The 18,860-nt window shown below is 44.2% G+C and overlaps 1 protein-coding gene across 1 annotated transcript in view; it reads left to right on the top strand.

Annotated features, from left to right (window-relative positions):
• The window catches only part of LOC125705833 (excitatory amino acid transporter 2-like), a 34,517-nt gene extending 18,292 nt beyond the window's left edge, over positions 1–16,225 (top strand). Inside the window, exons 2-11 of the mRNA XM_048972121.1 lie at positions 4,310–4,449; positions 5,295–5,447; positions 5,679–5,929; positions 6,062–6,221; positions 7,373–7,499; positions 7,700–7,933; positions 8,115–8,309; positions 8,441–8,575; positions 9,052–9,283; positions 11,793–16,225. Coding sequence (XP_048828078.1) covers positions 4,320–4,449; positions 5,295–5,447; positions 5,679–5,929; positions 6,062–6,221; positions 7,373–7,499; positions 7,700–7,933; positions 8,115–8,309; positions 8,441–8,575; positions 9,052–9,283; positions 11,793–11,870 — 1,695 coding nt within the window. The 5' untranslated portion in view covers positions 4,310–4,319 and the 3' untranslated portion in view covers positions 11,871–16,225. The remainder of the gene's footprint in view (positions 1–4,309; positions 4,450–5,294; positions 5,448–5,678; positions 5,930–6,061; positions 6,222–7,372; positions 7,500–7,699; positions 7,934–8,114; positions 8,310–8,440; positions 8,576–9,051; positions 9,284–11,792) is intronic.
• Positions 16,226–18,860: the final 2,635 nt, after the last annotated feature.

The following is an 18,860-nucleotide window of genomic DNA, read 5'->3' as shown; positions in this document are numbered from 1 at the left end:
TGGATTCCGCTGGCTGGTTAAGGCATAGTTTTGAAGTGCTTTGCTTCCAACCCAGGTGACAGAAGACCAGGTGATTATCTAACAGGATTGTTCTTTCTGAATCATTTTTATGTCTTGTAGAGTCCAAATCTTTTTTTTTCTCCTTTGTTTGCAAGTATGCAAATGCGGCTTAGCCTTGCACAAGGTTTTCGAAACATCGTTATATATTCATGGAATGCAAGGCCACAGCTTGAAGATGATATGATTCGTGTTTGTCTAGCAGCATTATGTTATAAATGACTATGCATCTCAAAAGGGGATGAGGGCCCTGGAGTTGTTTTCGGCTGCTGTTGGGCTCCCCAGACCTTGATTTCTGGTGACTTGCCCCATACCTCCACCACCATTTGACCTGTGTGTGGGTGTGAACGTGAGGTCAAAACTGGGAACACAAATAGAAAGTAGATCCTCTCTCAGTGTCAGCTTGTCTCCAGAGCCTGAAGTCACACAGTGCTCCACGTCAGCCTAGGAAGGGGACATCAGGCCAGCAGACGACCATGAGCAGACTGGCTGGGTAACGGACTCGGTTAAGCTTTTGCAGATGGCCTGCTTGCGCCGGTGCCTTTTATTGTCTTTGTAACGGACCACATCGTCTCACAAACAATTTAGACCAAGCTTTAGACAGTCTTGAAGGTTTTAGATAATATATTTCATTAGCTTAATGTACTGAGAATCTGCAGTATGATGTACTAAATGAAGAATTATTCGGTAACAATCCAATTAAGGAATTCAGAGCTTATAAGCATGCCAGGGTTTGACCCCTCCCCCCCCCTTTGATTTTGAACGTCTGAGTCCTTATTTTGGCTTTATTTGTACTGGAAAGGTCAGCCTTTTGAGGATCGCCATCTGAGACGACAGCTTCTCTGCTTTCCAGGTCTAATTGCCTCACAGGGGTCTCCGGGCTGGTCTTTGTGATGTGGTGTGGGTGTTAGACCAGTCTTACCAGAATCTGTATAATTGTGTGTGTGTGGGGGGGGGCGGCTTCTGTCAGTTCTGTATCAGGGTTGAGTAACCTGGGTAACCATGAGGGCCCACAACTTGCCTCAAAGACCGCTTAATCCCTGACCTAATCATGCCCCTTAATTATATTCCTCTTCACCTTTACTGGACCGTATCCACTGTTGTGCAATTGCTTTGTTACCACCCCCACCCCCCACCCCCCCCACACACACATACACTCCCCAATCCCCACCACACACTCACCTCCCCTGAGATAATTTAAAACCAGTGTGCTGGGTAGAATCCCATTAGAACAGGAGCGGTGCACTACTTACATTTGTGGTGGTTGGTCTTTAGCTCCAGTCCCGGCACGTGCTTTGTGTCGTCACGGTTACAAGCACCGATCAGTGCAGCCTGGCTGATCATCGTTGGACCTTCCCATTGGCCATCGCTTGAATCAAGCGAAAATGTAGCTTAACAACTATTGAGGAGACCGAGTGAGTCAGGTTATTGTGAACTCACAATATTTTTATGATAAATGGTTCGAATCCTGCAGATATATCAGCTGGTAAGAATAGCTGAAATGATGAAACATTTTCAGCAGAGGAGCTGTGCTTAGCTGTTGGGGATAGCTTGAAGCTGCCTCCCCGTTTAGTATGCGATTAATGGATAATTTGGGAGAAGATGGGGTTGGACAGGGAATCCCAAAAACAGTCAACACAAGAATGCTGTCTGGGGGAATGTGTACAATAATTACTGTCCTCTTAGGTATGAGTAACACTGTCATCATTAAAATTTATTATTAAAGAAATGGAATCTAATATACCAGAACACAAAGAGCTGACCTGCAGCTGTGTCCTGTGTTTGGAGCTCAGTGTTATATAAAACACATAAGATTACTTTAGACAGATCACAGCCTGTTATGTGCCCAAGAGCTAGCAGGCTGGCCGTGAGCCGGTGAGGTCCATGATGAAGTCCAGTGACCTGTAAGCTTCACGTGACATCTGACCTTGCATTGGGTTGGGAGAGGTCACGTAGAACACAACGCCTCATTAACTAATCAATAAATATATGTTTAGTGGACAACACTGAAAATTACTGATAGAGAATGTTTCATAGACTACATGAAATATCTACTACTTTGCGGGTGGTAAAGATCTACTGTAGAAATGGGGATGTTCAGCTCACAGCTGAGCCACTCGAAATGCACATGTAGTACGATCTGCGTTTCAAATGAAGCAGCCCAGCTTCCACGTGCAGCTCTGCAGGTTTAAGGGTTTGTGGCTGTGATTGGAAGGTTGCCAGTTCAAATCCCAGGGTGAGCAGAGCGATTACGCTCCGCTGACCCTTAGCCCCAATTATTCCGGGGATTTGCTGACCCCGCTCTCTCTGTTGAATGTTACTTTGTATATAAGCGCATAATAAAATAAAGATTGTGATTAGGGCTCCCAGTGTGTTGTTATTTATGCCCATTCGTCTCTCAGCTGCTTATCCAGTGCTGGGCTGCAGTGACGACAGCCTGTCTCAGGAAGCACTGAACACACTGCAGCGGGCAGGTTGTTTAGTATTTTTGTTTAATACAAAGCCCTAAGTGCCCACAGTTCATGCAGATATAAATACGTATGGAATTTTAGTAGTTAAATAATAAAAATCAGGGCCTTAATCAGCGATCATCACCACGGTCAATTCTAACAGACATTATTAACGAAATGAACATTTTTACACAGATGTGGTATTTAGAAACGCAGCCTGCATAGTTTTTAACAACGGACACAGACGAGTCTTGCCACAGACACTGTATGCAGACTGGTTGACGATCCCTGGGATTAATGCCTGGTGATTTATTAGAGAATTGATCAAAGACTTTAGCAAAGCTCATGTGCTTTAATATCTCATTATAGCATTCCAGCAGAAATATTTCGTTGTTGTGACGCGGCATGAAGCAAGTGGGGAAAAAGGTGCGACGATCCACTTGCAGCTCCAAAACACAAAAGGGTTTTATTTAAGGGAAGAACACTGGGAATCACACAAAATAAAGGACCGCTAGGGGTCAGAAAACTATAACAGAACTTAACGCTAATACAAGCTACAAAAAACCATAAGGACAACGTAACCAGAGAGCAGGGCAACACAGAGAGCAGACCCAGGAACAGTATACAAGGACCAAAGCACATGGCAACATTACATCATCACTACAAAGGCAGAATAAAGCACAGAGTGAGGGAAGGCACTTAGATACAGAGACAACCAGAGAAAACAAGGAACAGGAGTAACCTGATCAATGAACAAACCAAGGGAGACACGGGAACAAGCAGACACAGCTGGACGCAATAACCCTAAGAACAGACACAACTAAGAGAATTAACAAGCACTAAAGGCTAAGAATCCACAGCAAGGACTATGGGAAACACCAGCAGCAAGTACTAGAAATACGAATATACAGCAATAGTCACAATAAACCTGGGGAAACTCTAGATTAAGGAAACATAAAATAAATACTAGAGAACAAAAATGCAGAAAGGACAGGTGAGACTGGCCTCAAGCCAGCAATGAACCCATGACAAGGGAATAGTATCAGAACCACACTCTCAGCCCACTGACCTACTGTATGCAGCACGCTAGGAAAGACTAGGAACTCAGACAGGGCGGGGAAAATGTGGAATGGCCAGCAATGTCTGCTGGCCAGATGTGGAAGGGTCATAGAGGGTGGGGTCGGACGGGTGCTGACCCCGACATAAATCATCCTGTCGACTGTGATAAAATGTGACAAACTGCTTGCAGTACTCCGGGTGACTTTAAGTCACATATTAAAAATAGAAGTTTCCGAATGTATGTTTGTGTATACATTTCGCTCTCCCTTTCTGCAATTCATCTGCGTGCCACCATGTCAATGAAAAGCATCTACATCTGGTTCCTTAAATCTGATTCTCAAAAGTTTGAGGTCTGTCACTGAAGTCATTTTTTAAGCAGCTCAGATTGAATAGTGTCTATTAAGGCAGGGTGGCTTTTCCTATGCAGTTTTATTGTTTAAAAGTACTAATCTCCTGTAGAAAAGCACACTGGGACTGCACTGCATTTTAAGAACTTTCTGATCTTCATCTAATATGGGGTGGGGTATTTCCCACCTTTGGTCCTTCTGTTGAGGTATCTGTCATCGTCTGCCATGGACGAACCGAAGCCAGACCAACCATGCGGGGCAGAGTCTTGCACGGCTATTTTCTGTGTAGATGTCTTCCATCCATCTGGATCTGCCAACATGAACTGTAAAACCAAATGAAAAAGATGCAGGTCAGTGTGCAGTAACATGTCTGAGTTACCCTTCCTCTCCCCGCAGTGCCAACGCCATGCCTAAGCAGGTGGAGGTGAGGATGCACGAGAGCCAACTGGAGCCCATCGATGCACCCCCAGCCCCCATATGTGGGGGACTCTGCCAGAAGCTATGCAAGAACCTGCTGCTGACGTTGACCATTTTGGGTCAGTCTCAAGTCCTTCACCCACACTCCTGCAGTTTATCTATGAAACTAACATACTTTATGTGAATCCACTTGAGTAACTGGTACACTTGAACCTGCCATCTTTCCTCCTGAGCACATTTTCTGGTCAGGCCTGTAGCCTATCCCTGACAGCACAGGGCAAGAGCCTGGGATACTCTCCACATGTCCACATACACAACTGGCAAAGTTATGCCACTGTCCGCCTTGAGGGTTTTATCTTCTACAAGATACTTTTGATTCTCTTTGATACAATCTAGAGACAATCTAGCTACATCCATGTCTGGAAAAAAGCAGTGAAAAAAAGTTCTTCTACCTTGGATATGAAATTGCTGTGATATTGTCACTGGAGGAGAAAGAAGAGGTTTCTAACAGAAGTTAGCTCTGCGGTTGGACGCCAGAGAAATGTCTCTGTGCAGATGTGTGGGCTGCCTAATTAGAGTGTGGAGTAGAACTCAAGCCTTTACTTGTCATTAATTGAACAACTTGCACAAATGTCCTGGGGTCTGGAGGGCTGCAGATGCTTGTCTCTCCTCGCTTACGTGTCCTAACCGCTTGATTTAACTCCTCTGAGAAGTTGTGCTATTTTGTCTGAGAAAACAACTGTTCTGTCTAAAAAGTTTGACAACTGCCAGCTTTAGTATGAAACTTCTCGTCAGAAATTGAGCACAGTTCACTTCTCAGAGCTTCTCTGATTTTCTGTTATTTCACATTAAGATAAATTCTGAGAGAGGTTTTATTTGTTTATTTTTTTGGCCTCTCCTTAATCCAGAGAAACTTCAGAAACTGATATAATAGGTTGAAGGATGTTGGTATTGGCTTTTTCAGGTGTGATCCTGGGCTCGGTGGTGGGGATGCTCCTACGCTATGCCTCTCCCATCCATCCCGATGTCATCATGGTCATCGCCTTCCCCGGGGACATCTTGATGAGGATGTTGAAGATGCTCATCCTGCCTCTCATTATCTCCAGTTTAATAACGGGTGCGGTGAACCAACCATTTCTCAGCTGTAACGCTCAGAGGCAACAATGTATCTGAGCTGTCAGACAAAATTTCATTCATTTCATGCTAATTCTGCCATATCGCTTTGTTTCCAGGGTAGACGTGCCTCAAGCCATCACTGATGGTCTCGTATTTTTAGCCGTACTCTAACCTAAAAGTGCAGTGACTGAGAGATACTACTGACATGTCCATGCTGCCTGTGTCACTCCAGGGTTGGCAGGTTTGGACGCCAAGTCCAGCGGACGCCTGGGCACCAGAGCCATGGTATATTATATGTCCACCACCATCATTGCTGCTGTGCTGGGCGTGATCCTGGTGTTGATCATCCACCCTGGCAACCCGAAGCTGAGGGCCCGTCTGGGTGAGGGAGATAAGAACGATGAGGTCTCCAGCCTGGATGCCTTCTTTGACCTCATCAGGAACCTCTTCCCGGAGAATCTGGTTCAAGCTTGTTTCCAGCAGGTACCCTTTTTTACCTGAAAGTGCTGAAGTATAACTCAATGATATAAGATTTGGAAGATGAAACAACTTAAAAACAACTTTTTAAAGAAAAAATGGAATGGAAAGAAAAAACAATCTTCCTTAAATCCACAGATCCAAACTGTCACCAGGAAGGTGGAGCAGGTTCCTGAGTACACAGAGGAAGTGAACTCCACCTTGGATGAGTTTCTGCTTAATGCCACCAGGCCACCACCGGAGCCTGTCTTTGTCACCAAAAAGTCCCTCCAGTTCAAGAGTGGAATGAATGTATTAGGTGAGAAATCTGTCTCAGCTTGAGTACACAAACAGCTTAGCTAGCAAGCTAAGCAGTCAACCGCAACGACCATCCATCCATTCTCCAAACCACTTGTCCTTCTGGGTCACGGGGGGTCCAGAGCCTATCCCGGAAGCAATGGGCACGAGGCAGGGAACAACCCAGGATGGGGGGCCAGCCCATTGCAGGGCACACTCACACACTATTCACTCGCACATGTACTCCGATGGGCAATTCAGTAACTCCAATTAGCCTCAGCGTGTCTTTGGACTGTTGGGGGAAACCGGAGTACCCGGAGGAAACCCCACGACGACATGGGGAGAACATGTAAACTCTGCACACATGTAACCCAGGCGGAAACTTAAACCCAGGTCTCAGAGGTGTGAGGCAACAGTGCTAACCACTGCACCACCATGCCACCCCACTACATTGACTATTTACAATATTTAAAAAAAATGTCAGTGGTTAAAGATACAAAATGATGAACTGTCACTCTGGGTTTCAGCAAAATGCGTATGTGCTCCTGTGTGCGACGGAATGAAGAAATGCTACAAGCCAACACTGCCGACACTAAGTGAAAATCATGAACATTAATGTTATTGGTAGTTAATCCTGTCTTGTGCAGAGAAGCCTGGTTTGCAGGCGGGTTTAAAATATCTGACAGCAAGTCTATCTATCCAGTCAATGATGCCTAAACAAAAGCTATTTATGAAGCTCTCAAAGACTCCCAGTGATGCGTGGTGACCGGGCAGGCCCCGAAAACACATAATTGGAGCGTATTCATCAATAAGCTTTCATCTATTCTCCTTTTAGAGAAGGCATACAAGAATCTTCCATATACTTCCAGTGAAGCACGGCGTCAATGGGCTATGTTTGTCCTGGTTTCAATGGGAAAATTAATGTATATGATCAGTGCAATGGTTCAATTAGTAAGAGATTGTGCCTTTAATCTCAAATAAAAATAATTTACATTGATTTACTGCCTTATTTAAGTGTCTTAGAACAATCGCTTGTGATACACTGTATACGGCATTTTATACTAAGTTGTTGACTATCTCTGACATAAGGTGTTGTTTTTACTGCTGTACTAAGCATGATTGATGGCATAGTTAAGCCGCTTTAATTTTGACTTTACTGCGGGTGGATTCCAGGGCTCATCGGCTTCTTCATCGCCTTCGGCATCTGCATGGGGAAGATGGGGGAGAAGGCCAAGCTCATGCTGGACTTCTTCAACATCCTCAACGAGATCGTCATGCGGCTGGTCATAATGATCATGTGGTCAGTTTCTCCTCAGCCATTACGGCATGGCATGGGGGGGGGGGGGTGACCATCCACCGGGTGACATGCTTAAGTACATCAAGAATTATATGAACAGGTTACTTATGTCCTTAAGCAAGATGATAATCACCCGCTACTTTGGAAAGTGTAGGAAGGTCCCAGTGAATTGAGCTTTCTTCCTTCCCTTCTGTCTTGCTAAGGTATTCTCCTCTGGGTATCGCCTGTCTGATCTGTGGGAAGATCATCTCCATCAAGGACCTGGAGGTGGTGGCCCAGCAGCTGGGGATGTACATGGTGACAGTGGTGGTGGGCCTCATTATCCACGGTGCAATCTTCCTGCCGCTCATCTACTTCGCTATCGTCAGGAAAAACCCCTACTCTTTCTTCATGGGCATTTTCCAGGCGTGGATTACAGCTCTGGGGACAGCCTCCAGGTAAGGGTGCCTGAACCCTTCTAATTTAGTACATAATGTGTAGATGCAGGTTTTGCTCTGGAAATATTGGCACTAATTCATTCTCTGCAAGCAGAAGCAGATTTTATCAGCGATCTTACTGTCTGTTTTGTTCGATGCTCTGTCCCATATCCCTTTGTCCCTCCCCCTCCCCACCCTCCAGCGCTGGCACGCTGCCTGTCACATTCCGCTGCCTGGAGGAGAACCTAGGGATCGACAAGCGCGTTACTCGATTCGTGCTCCCCGTCGGCGCCACAATCAACATGGACGGAACGGCGCTCTACGAGGCCGTGGCGGCCATCTTCATCGCGCAGATGAACGGGATTAACCTTGACGCGGGACAGATTGTCACCGTGAGGTGGGACTCCCTGTCCTCGCTCGCCAGTACCCGTGTCGGTCCTTTGGGGATCATTTTTGGGCCCAGTCAAGCGACTTTGCCAGGCAAAGTTCGTTGTGGATGACATGCCTGCTTCTTGTCCCTCTCCATAGTCTAACAGCTACTTTGGCCAGTGTGGGGGCAGCCAGTATTCCCAGTGCCGGCCTAGTGACCATGCTGCTTATCCTTACCGCGGTGGGACTGCCCACTCAGGACATCAGCCTGCTGGTGGCTGTGGACTGGCTATTGTGAGTAAACTCCTCGTCTGTTGCTAAGTCCTGCACACGCAGAGACGGGTATAACCTCAAATCCTCCATACCTAACTGGAGATGTCCCAAACAGCATGATAACATTACTACACTATTTAGACAAAATTGTGGACTCACCTAGAATTTTTGGCATTGCGCTTTTGAAATTACTACACGGATATTTGGCGGTAATGTTTATAAACAATCAAAGAATATCACAGATATCATACATTGGACGATTAAATAAGTAACTGGAGCAACAGTTGAATAAGGTTCTGCAGTCTCTAAAAACTGGAAGTATTTCCACGATTTTTGGCCATAAGAACATAAAAAATTTACAAACGAGAGGCCATTCAGCCCATCAAGCTTGTTTGGGGAGAACTTAACTAGTGTAATATGTAGTGTTTAGTTTAACACTGTACACGTAAGAGATGAAACTCCACGCCCCCCACCCTCATCCGTCTCTCGCCCACCAGGGACCGCTTCCGGACCTCGGTCAACGTGGTGGGCGATTCCTTCGGCGCCGGCATCGTTTACCACCTATCTAAGCAGGAGCTGGACAGCCTGGATGCCCTGCAGGGCAAGTCGGAGGACATGGAGGTGACCAAGACACAGTCCTGCTATGAAGACCTGAAGAACCACCAGGAGAACAACGCCTACCAGTGTGTGTACGTGGCTGACGTCTCCGCCCCGGAGGACGAGTGCAAGGTACCCCTCACCCTCATGAACGCATGTTGCAGCGTCTGCCTCATGCTCTCACATCTGCAGCTGCTTATATTATTTATTACTGCATCTTTCCATTCACTGATTACGCTTATAATTATTTGGAATAACAGTTTTTATGTTTTTCATGTATTATATACCCATTTACTTGTTGCAGTGCACTAGCCCTGTCCATTTTACTGTACGCAGAGAAGAGTATGTTTAGGAGAGCTGTTAAACTTTTACTGTGGGTATTTCACAGGCCCTAGATACACTAAATAGGGCTTTAGTGCATTTAAGTTGCGTGTGTAAACTTTACTTTCAGAACACAGCATTTCCTGGTTTGTGGTCGCCCCTAAACAGTCACGGCTGCTAACTGAGACTGAGATGAGGGGAACGGAGAGCGCTCTCCTAACGTTTGGTGTATGTTTGTAGAGGTTTTCCGAGGTGGTCTGTCCTTATACATATAAAAGTGAATCGAGACTGCTGTAGCCTTCATGTAGATCTGTGTGTTAATGTGTGTGTTAAACCATTATAGCCAAGGGTGTGTGACAGTGGTTTATGACTGTATCTGCAACTGGAAGGTCACTGCTTTGAATCTCAGCATCGGCAGAGTGATTTCACCCTTGGGACATTGAGCAAGGCCTTTATCCCCCAATAGCTCCCAAGACTGTCTGAGCCTGGTTCCTTTAAAAAAAGTATGTCGATTTGGATTAAAGCCCCTGCTAAATAAATGTAAAGGGGCTCCTTGGTATTTGCAGGTAGGGTGACCTCATCTAGCTGCGGCGTGTATATGAATCTGCAAGTCTAAAATGTAGTCAGTTGAAGTCGGTATTACAGCCTGATGTGTTGCTCTCGTTGCTGTGTGAGATAAGGCTGTTGATTTGGGGAGAACCATTACGGAAGAAGCCCCCCCCCCCCATCCTAAAAATAAAGGTTATGCACTTTCATTTACAAGGGACATTTCCCGCTAATATTCTGCAGTATTTCCTGCCATTGAGTATTTAATTGTCAAATTAGATATTAGACCAGTGTTTCTCAATCCAGGGACCTGCACACAGTCCCACATTTTTGCTGCCTACCAGGAGTCTGGCAAGGAGCTCGGAGGGAGCAAAAATGAGGAATGTCTGGCAGGGATCTCGGAGGGAGCAAAAATGTGGACTGTCTGGCAGGGAGCTTGGAGGGAGCAAAAATGTGGACTGTCTGGCAGGAAGCTCGGAGGGAGCAAAAATGAGGAATGTCTGGCAGGGATCTCGGAGGGAGCAAAAATGTGGACTGTCTGGCAGGGAGCTCGGAGGGAGCAAAAATGAGGAATGTCTGGCAGGGATCTCGGAGGGAGCAAAAATGTGGACTGTCTGGCAGGGAGCTTGGAGGGAACTCCATGTGGCTTCACTATGGTTGCCTGAGGACCTGATTGGGAAACACTACATTAGACAGATACTGTACATAAGCATCACATACAATATAATCCCACTGTTCTAATGAAAAATCACTACTTGTCAAGGCTCTGTTGAGAATTCCCATTTCGCAGAGCTGCCTTAACAAAGGGTTTGGGCTACATAGTTGATGCTTAATACTCAACATTAAAAGCTGACTCCTTCTTCCACATGTGGCCATTTCTGACTGATAGTCATTAAGTTGCCACAATTAGACAATATAGTGCCGTGTGTAAATGCCCCTGGGGTGTGAATGCAGCATGGGGGAGGGGCGGCTGATGCGCCTGGGGTAGGAATAAGGGGAGCGTGCTTTATCTTGTGCGACCGTCAGGATGGATTTGGATTGTGGGGCTGTCACTGAGGAAGGCTGTTGGTGACACGATCGTTAGAGTTGCCTGGCAACACCTCTGGCTTCTCTGCTCGTTTAAGACACTGGATGCGGATGTAAAAGCTGCTATTTCACGAATCTCTCCCGCATGATTTCACTCAGCGTATCAAAAGTTAACGTGTATATTTGTTCTTTATTTTTTCGTTTTACATTGCACTTCTCTGCATGATCCGCCTGCTGTAAATGTGCCTGATTTTTACTGTCTGAGAGAGAGAGGTGTGAGCTGAGTGCTATCGCCTGTAATACACGTCACACTCACAGCTGTTTGGTTCTGTGTTTCGCTCACTTGCCCGTCCATGAGACCGTCCATGAGTTTGCTGAGATGCTTGATGGTCAGTCGGGGCCCATTACTAACATAGCACTGTGCCGCCAAACTCCTTTGCCATAGCCGTAATACTGTACCTGTTCTTCCCCAGTGCAGAGAAACCGCACCACACCCCGGCTTTTGACCCAGCTAGGCCTGCTTTCTGATTGATGTGCCTCATGATTTATAGAGGGTTCAATAGCCCCACTGATGTTTGGTCGTCGCTCTATCGCTTTAATGAGATAAAGACTGAGTCATCCAAATGAACGAAGCCTTCGGAGGCTGATAGGTGCGGCTTCTCTGCCCAACACTGACGACTGATTGGTGGGTGACGTGACTGTTAGTCGCAAGGCCGTGCACTCAGATGTCCCTGATAATTTCTTGCAGGTGACTCTGGCTACTAACGGCTCCACGACAGAGTACACGCTTGTCGAGGAGGAGCCATGGAAACTCGGACACGAATGAACACACATCCCTGGCTCTGCCTTACACCGAGTTCCACAAGCTTTCCTGTTGACAAAAAAAAAAGTAATACTCATGCAAACGGAACCATCTTTGTTCAAATACTTTAAAACCTCTTTTCGACCAACCAGTTCTGATGGACAGAAGCGACAAAACACTCAGATGAGAAACAAGCGAGCTATCCTTCCACCTTCACGAGCCCCACATCCCCAGGGATCAGCTGCACAAGGCACACCCCCAGGGGGTGGGAAGGGACAACTGAATTTTACCACAGAGCATGCAGGCTCACACCTTGGGGGAGAGATCCATGTGATGAAAGGGGGGGGTGGGTTGATGTAACTGCACAGTAGTCACGACACAAGTGTTTGTGGCATTATTTCTGTCTTTAGCTAAGCAGTCGTGGGGGCGGGGACACTCTAAGGCAGAGACTCGGAAGCAGCCTGTTGTAGCATCTGTCTTTTCACCGTGAACCACGAAACCTCGGAATTCTTGGAAGGAGTCAATATATTACCTCTCCCTGTTGGCTAATACTACAAACGCACAGTCTGCTGCTGGGGGGGTGGGGAAAACACAGGGGAGGGCTGGTGTAAATTAAAGCATGAACCTTGTAGCTTTGTTTGCCCTTAGGGTTGGGGGGAGGGGCACTGGTGTTCTGTGCATGTCTGTGTGTATGTGTTTGTGGGGGGGGGGGGGGGGCTTTGTCTCCCCCGACCCGACACTGGGACCAAAACAATCATGTCAAATCACAAAATGAGAGCCATCGGAAAAACACTTCTTAGCTTTTATAGGCCACGTGAAGCAATCCAAAGCGACTCTCGCCATCATTTCTGTGCGATCTGAGGATCGTTTCCTTCATTAGCCACCAGGGGAAACTGCGTGAATAGATGTCAAGTCGAACCAGAGGAATCGCCCATGCCAGAGATAAAGACCCTTGGCAGGAGCAGAGCGAGGTGGGGGGAGCAGTCGTGAAGTAATGTTTATCCTTGGATCTGTCTGATGAGGAAACTGGGCCGGCACCCAAACGTCAAGGCGTGCGTTATGTCTCTGCGTTATATGGATAAAAGTCTGTTAAGATTACCGCGGCCATTGTCATGGAAGGAGCATCTCTGCCGAGGTGTTTCCACACAGGTCCACTCACTCCGTCACACTAACCACAACATAACTGTTTATGAGACATTAAGAACAGTGTCCCACCAGCCTACGACTCATCTGCATAAAATTCCTAACAAAGCTAAGAACGTTTTTTTCCTTTGATTGTCTCTGAAACATACTGCCTTTTATAATGAAACTTGAACAAAGTTTTCCAATTTTATGTTTTCTATCTGCACAAAAAAGGAGTCTTATAATTAAGCACAACATTTATAAAGAGAAATATACATGAAAGTGCTCTGGTAGATAAGCACACCACAAACAGGTTGCTAGTAACAGCACACAGCTGAGGACATGAGGATGAATACAAAACAGAAGGCAAATGGCACAACAGTCAGCAAAAAAAAAAACAATAACAAGAAAGAAGCACAATATAGCTCTCTAGCACCCCAGGTGGCAGCAAGCAGAAAGTGTGCATCGGATGCTGGATTTGCACACTGCACTGTTCATAATAAAGGATTTGACTTGGGGACCAGTTCACACAGCTGGCCTCTTTCTACAAGAGCTTACGACTGTTTGTATGAAGCCCCCAGATGCTGCAGCGTATTTTTAAACATCGGTCAGACACGATTATCAGGAAGACCGAGGCCGGAGTGCTGACCAGAGCCCCTGAAAGTGACACAGGACAGAGGCATGCAGTGTAATTATCTTCCTCTCTCAGAATGAAACAGCTAAACGCCCCAGTGGGACCACCTGTTTGTTTCTGTATCTGTGAACGTGTGTATTTGTGTGTGTGCGTTTACATGTTTCTGTTTGCTGGTGGAGCTGGCCGTCTGAATGTTTTCTAAATGTTTTTTTTTTAATTAATTATACCTTGCCTTGAAGATCTTAACTGTTATCTGTGCTGCAGTTGATGACACTTATGAGAGTGCTGCTTACAGTTGTGCTGTTCCTGTCACAGTCACCCCTGAAGTTACGAAAGAGCATGAGTTTACGGCAACCTGGTGTCCTGCAGTGTCCTGCTAAGGAAGGCAGATGCACTCTTTTGTGTTTCGCAGGACAGTGCTCCCATATCTCACATACATTTTAGATCAGGGCTCTCCAGCTCCGGTCCAGAAGGACTACTGTCCAGTAGGTTTTCTATCCTACCTGGCATCTGATGAGCCACAGCTGTTCTCAGCTAAATATCAGGAACAAGTGTGGCTCATTAGAAGCCAGGTAGGATGGAAAACCGACTGGACAGTAGCTCTCCAGGACCAGAGTTGGAGACTCTTGTTTTAGATGTTTCTCACAACACGGTCCAGGAACATTGTGCAGGACATACTTCCGTAGCTGCGGTAATGAAGGGAAGTCTGTTCCCATCTTCAGGTAGATCTAAGCTGCTGAGGACATGCAGCATGCTCACTGGTGGGGCGGGGGTGTCCACTGGGCAGCATTCCACATTACTGACTGCAGGAGGCACGTGACATTGTCAGTGTCTATACTTCCTTTGAACCAATATTTCAAAGTATGGTAAAGTGCCTCATTGCACTTTGTGTACATACAGTAGTTAGGCGTCTTTTTTTGGTATAATGGATAGTGTTTACTTGCTGTGATGGTTTTGTAACCTTCTAGAGAACTATTGGCCCTATTCTTCCTAAAAGATAGATAAAAAAATAATTTAGATATATATAAAGACCATTCAGTGTTGCTTGTCTATTGTGTTAATATAGTTACTTACTTGTCTTACATAGCTGTTAAACACCCAGGGTATAATTTAGTATTTAACGCAAGTATTTCAGTTGTTCAATGAAGGTATTTCATCTGCATTCATTCACGGTCGTTATAATAATATATGAGTAAGTGCTTTTGAATGAATGCAATGCACAGTGTTCCACGGATAATGCAGACTCATCTCTCATGTGGACAGCATAATCAAAGTCGAAAGGAATGGGGGGAAATGGTCAGACTTTGGTTTAAACTTGCTATAAAGATGTATGTAAAGGTGGTGATTTGGTTTGTGGTTAATGTTGTAAAAGTATCTAGATTTACCATCAATTATATGTGTTAAAAATGAATATTTATGTTAGTTGTGGCATGCCTAAACCCAGTGGAAGTAAATATATTTTAAAGAGCAAACTGGAAAACTAATCAGAAGTTGTCTTAAAATAACTATGTCAAACTGGCATCCTATTGACCAGAACTCTGTATCTCTGTAGTTAATTTTGTTCTCTGAGACGTTCAGAGCCCCATTGCATGGGAACAGAGTGATCAGTCTGTGATAGAAAGTTATACTCAGCAATAACAAGAACAGCTGTTGCTTCAGTATTCCCCATAATCATAGAAACATGCCAACATTAAACAATTGCAGACTAATCCGTATAGTCAAAGTGAAATTAAGCCTTTTTAAAGGAAGAACCTCTTTGCTGGATATTAAATATACAAGGTGTTGATAAACAGACGGTCAAATATCTGCTTGGTAAATCAGACTGAAAATTTATTTAAAAATATATATATATATATATTGGTAACACTTTACTTGAAGCAGACACATGTACTGTGTTATAGATACCTTAATAATGCATTATAATGGATTCATAAGGTATTATAAACATGGCTATAACTATTTAAACCATGTGTATTATACGTTATGGATGCTCTATGAAGCTCTTATCTCTAATGCATTATGAATACCTTCATAATGCATTATAATGGCTTATAGTGACCTTTATAATGCACGATGAAGGTATTTATAGTGCATTATAGGTGAGAGCTTCACAGAGCTTTCATAATGTACAATAAACATGGCTATAATGTTTTATTTCTTTTTAAAATAGTCATAGCTGTGTTTATGAATGCATTATAATGCATTATGAAGGTATCCATAATGCATTACGGCTGCTTTAAGTGTTACCAATATATTCAATACAAAAACATGATGTGATGCAAACATAATTGAGCCTTTATGCAGTATATCCTCTGACAAGCTATGAAAGCCTGAAGTGGCTCCTTTGTTCTGTCATTGTCAGAAATGACTAGCACTGATTAATAATTTCACTTCTGCATTCATTTCAATTATTTCGACGGGTCCTTCTGGAACATTGGCTTAAGACATCATTTGGATGTAACGGGACAGAACGTATTTGTGAGAGATAAATAAGTATAGGTATAGGTAAAATTGTTTTCTCTACTAGATTTGTGGAATGAAGCTATGTTGGTGCATATCAGTGAATGCTGTATTTTTGTGCAAATATAATCATGGAAACTAATAAACATTGATTTATGAGTAACATTTTTGCTATTTCTGTCAGCAATTTTGGTAGTGCAGTGGGTAAGACTCTGGCCTCGGCCCTTGCTGCAGCGTAAAAGTTTGTACACACTTGCCCTGTCAGTAAAAAAGTACTGTTGCCATACCCTCAAGGGTCTGCTAAGTGTACCATAGCTGTAGGCAAATGTACTTTTAGCATAATTTAATGTGCAGAAATTGACTCTGAGGAACATTTTTTGTACCATTGGAGTAGTACTCCAAGCAATATTAGCAATATTAAAGAAAATTAAAGAAAAGTATTCATAGAACAAATTTTTCAGGACACACATCTAGCTGGTTCTCATGGGGTACAAAACTGTACAAGGGCTGTATGCTTTTTTCTAACAATGTAGGTGTGTGACTGTTTACTAATTTCATGTAAGTATATCACACCATATCTAACGTATTCTTTTTAAAAAATACCCATCGAGATTGAGACTGGTGGGTTCGTCTCAGATGGTACTACTTAATGATATGGTCCAGGTCAAGGAATTCAAGCACAGGATGAATGTGAAAAAATACCTAATACATATTAGTACTTACAGAAGTGAGGCAGGACAGAATTGGCATAACCAGACACTAGAGAGGCGGCAGAGGCACAGCAAACAGCACAAGACACTCATGCTGGAGTTAAAGGAAACTCTAGCCTGATAATAACAATATCCGATAACCAAGAAGACATGTTTCAAAGAAAACCTCTTATCCAGCACTGCACCTGTGGTCCCCAAAGCAGAGAATAAATAGCTGACTAAAGTTAAGCTCATTTAGAGAGCAGCCAAATTTGTACTAAAGGCCAGAATTGTCATGACACCATCCCCCTCATGTAATACCTTAATATAAATCCTGGTAGAAAAGGATGATGCATTTTAGTGAATCAATGATATAAAGCCACCAGTAGGTGGCGAAAGAGAGAGTATCAATGCATTAGGGTTTTCAGCCTTTCTATCACCGGAGACAAAGGATGGACAATGCCACAGATTTTTTATGTTCTCGATATAATTTGCAAATACATTATATAAAATTTTACAAAATTAAACAATTTCAAAAATGAATATTTTGATCCCGCGACCCAGACGGATAAGCGGTTTGGAAAATGGATGGATGGAATATTTTGATGTCAGAATCAATTCTCAAAACTCATGGTGGGAAAACCAAACCAGATATTTAATCTGTCCAGCTCTATCGCAGATCCTGAATGAAAACAGACTTAATGATAATACTGGCAAATTTCCTGGGGGTTCCCTGCAACTACTCTACTGACCCCCAAGTGACCCCCATGTGGAAAACCCCTGACCTAGTTCTCTGATCTTTTTCATAGTACTGTTTACTTAAAATAATAAATTAAATTAAAAGTATTCATAGAACAAATTTTTACGGACACACATCTAGCTGGTTCTCATTTGTCACCATGAACAGGATCATGCTTAAACCTGTCAAAATTCTGAAGGCCTAGCAGTTTTAGCTTCTAGCTAAGACCATACACCACCCCTGTATGAGGACAATAAAATAATAGTCCATTAAACTTTCAAAGTTTAAACAAAATTATTTTATTGCCATTCAAAAGGACTGCAATTTCTTACCAAAGTTCATCTTCACCATAGATTGACCTCTAATTTTCTTCAACAAATACAGTGGAAGCAAGTTTCCCGAGCATGGCAGGGAGTGATCTCACTAGCCAAACAAACTGGCTAGTCAAGGGGGTGAAAAGTACAGTACGGATCGGCTGGTGTGAGTACACCCTTAGGGCAAGACATGCATTTCACAGTAAAATGTCACATGGGTACGACACTTCATTGCAGCGTAAAATACACTGATGCACACATTAAGGAACAGTAACAGTAGGCTTATATGACTGTCCTGTGGCATCACAATATATTTATCCTTGTAATTATTCACAGAAAACTATAGACATTAACACCTATTATAATGAACTATCTGGAACTGGTTCTGAAACATATAAAGGCTGCTCTCCCACCAACACTGGACCCCCATCAATACGCATACAGAACCAATAGATCAACAGACGACACCATTTCTACAGCTCTTCATACTGTTCTGGTCCACCTGGAACACCAAGGAACATATGCAAGGTTGTTATTTGTGGACTATAGCTCCGCATTTCACACTATCCTTCCAAACAGACTGTTCCATAAAATGTCCGACATAGGCATCCACCATAACATCTGCTTTTGGATACAGGATTTCCTAACCAACGGACCATAGTCTGTCAAGATGGGCCCTCCACCACTCCTCCCTGTCTCTTAGTACAGGAGTCCCACAAGGCTCTGTCCTGAGTCCGTTCTTTTACTCCCTGTATACATACGATTGAAATCCAACCCACAATACTAATTTCATCATGAAATTCGCCGATGACACAACTGTGGTGGGCCTGATTAGCAGTGGAGATGAGACAGCATACAGGGAGGATGTTCATAGTTTGGCAGACTGGCAGACAACTTGATTTTAAATACCAAGAAAACAAAGGAACTCATCATTGATTTTAGGAGGAAAAGGGTGGATCACCAGCCTCTGGTGATAAATGGGGAAGTTGTGGAGAGGGTGTGAAGTTCCTGAGCACATACATATCGGAGGACCTCACGTGGACAAATAGCACAAAT

Source organism: Brienomyrus brachyistius, chromosome 13 (genome assembly GCF_023856365.1).
Source record: "Brienomyrus brachyistius isolate T26 chromosome 13, BBRACH_0.4, whole genome shotgun sequence".
NCBI lineage: Eukaryota > Metazoa > Chordata > Actinopteri > Osteoglossiformes > Mormyridae > Brienomyrus > Brienomyrus brachyistius.
The sequence above is the reverse complement of the archived record's forward strand: the minus strand, read 5'-3'. Positions and strand labels throughout refer to the sequence as shown.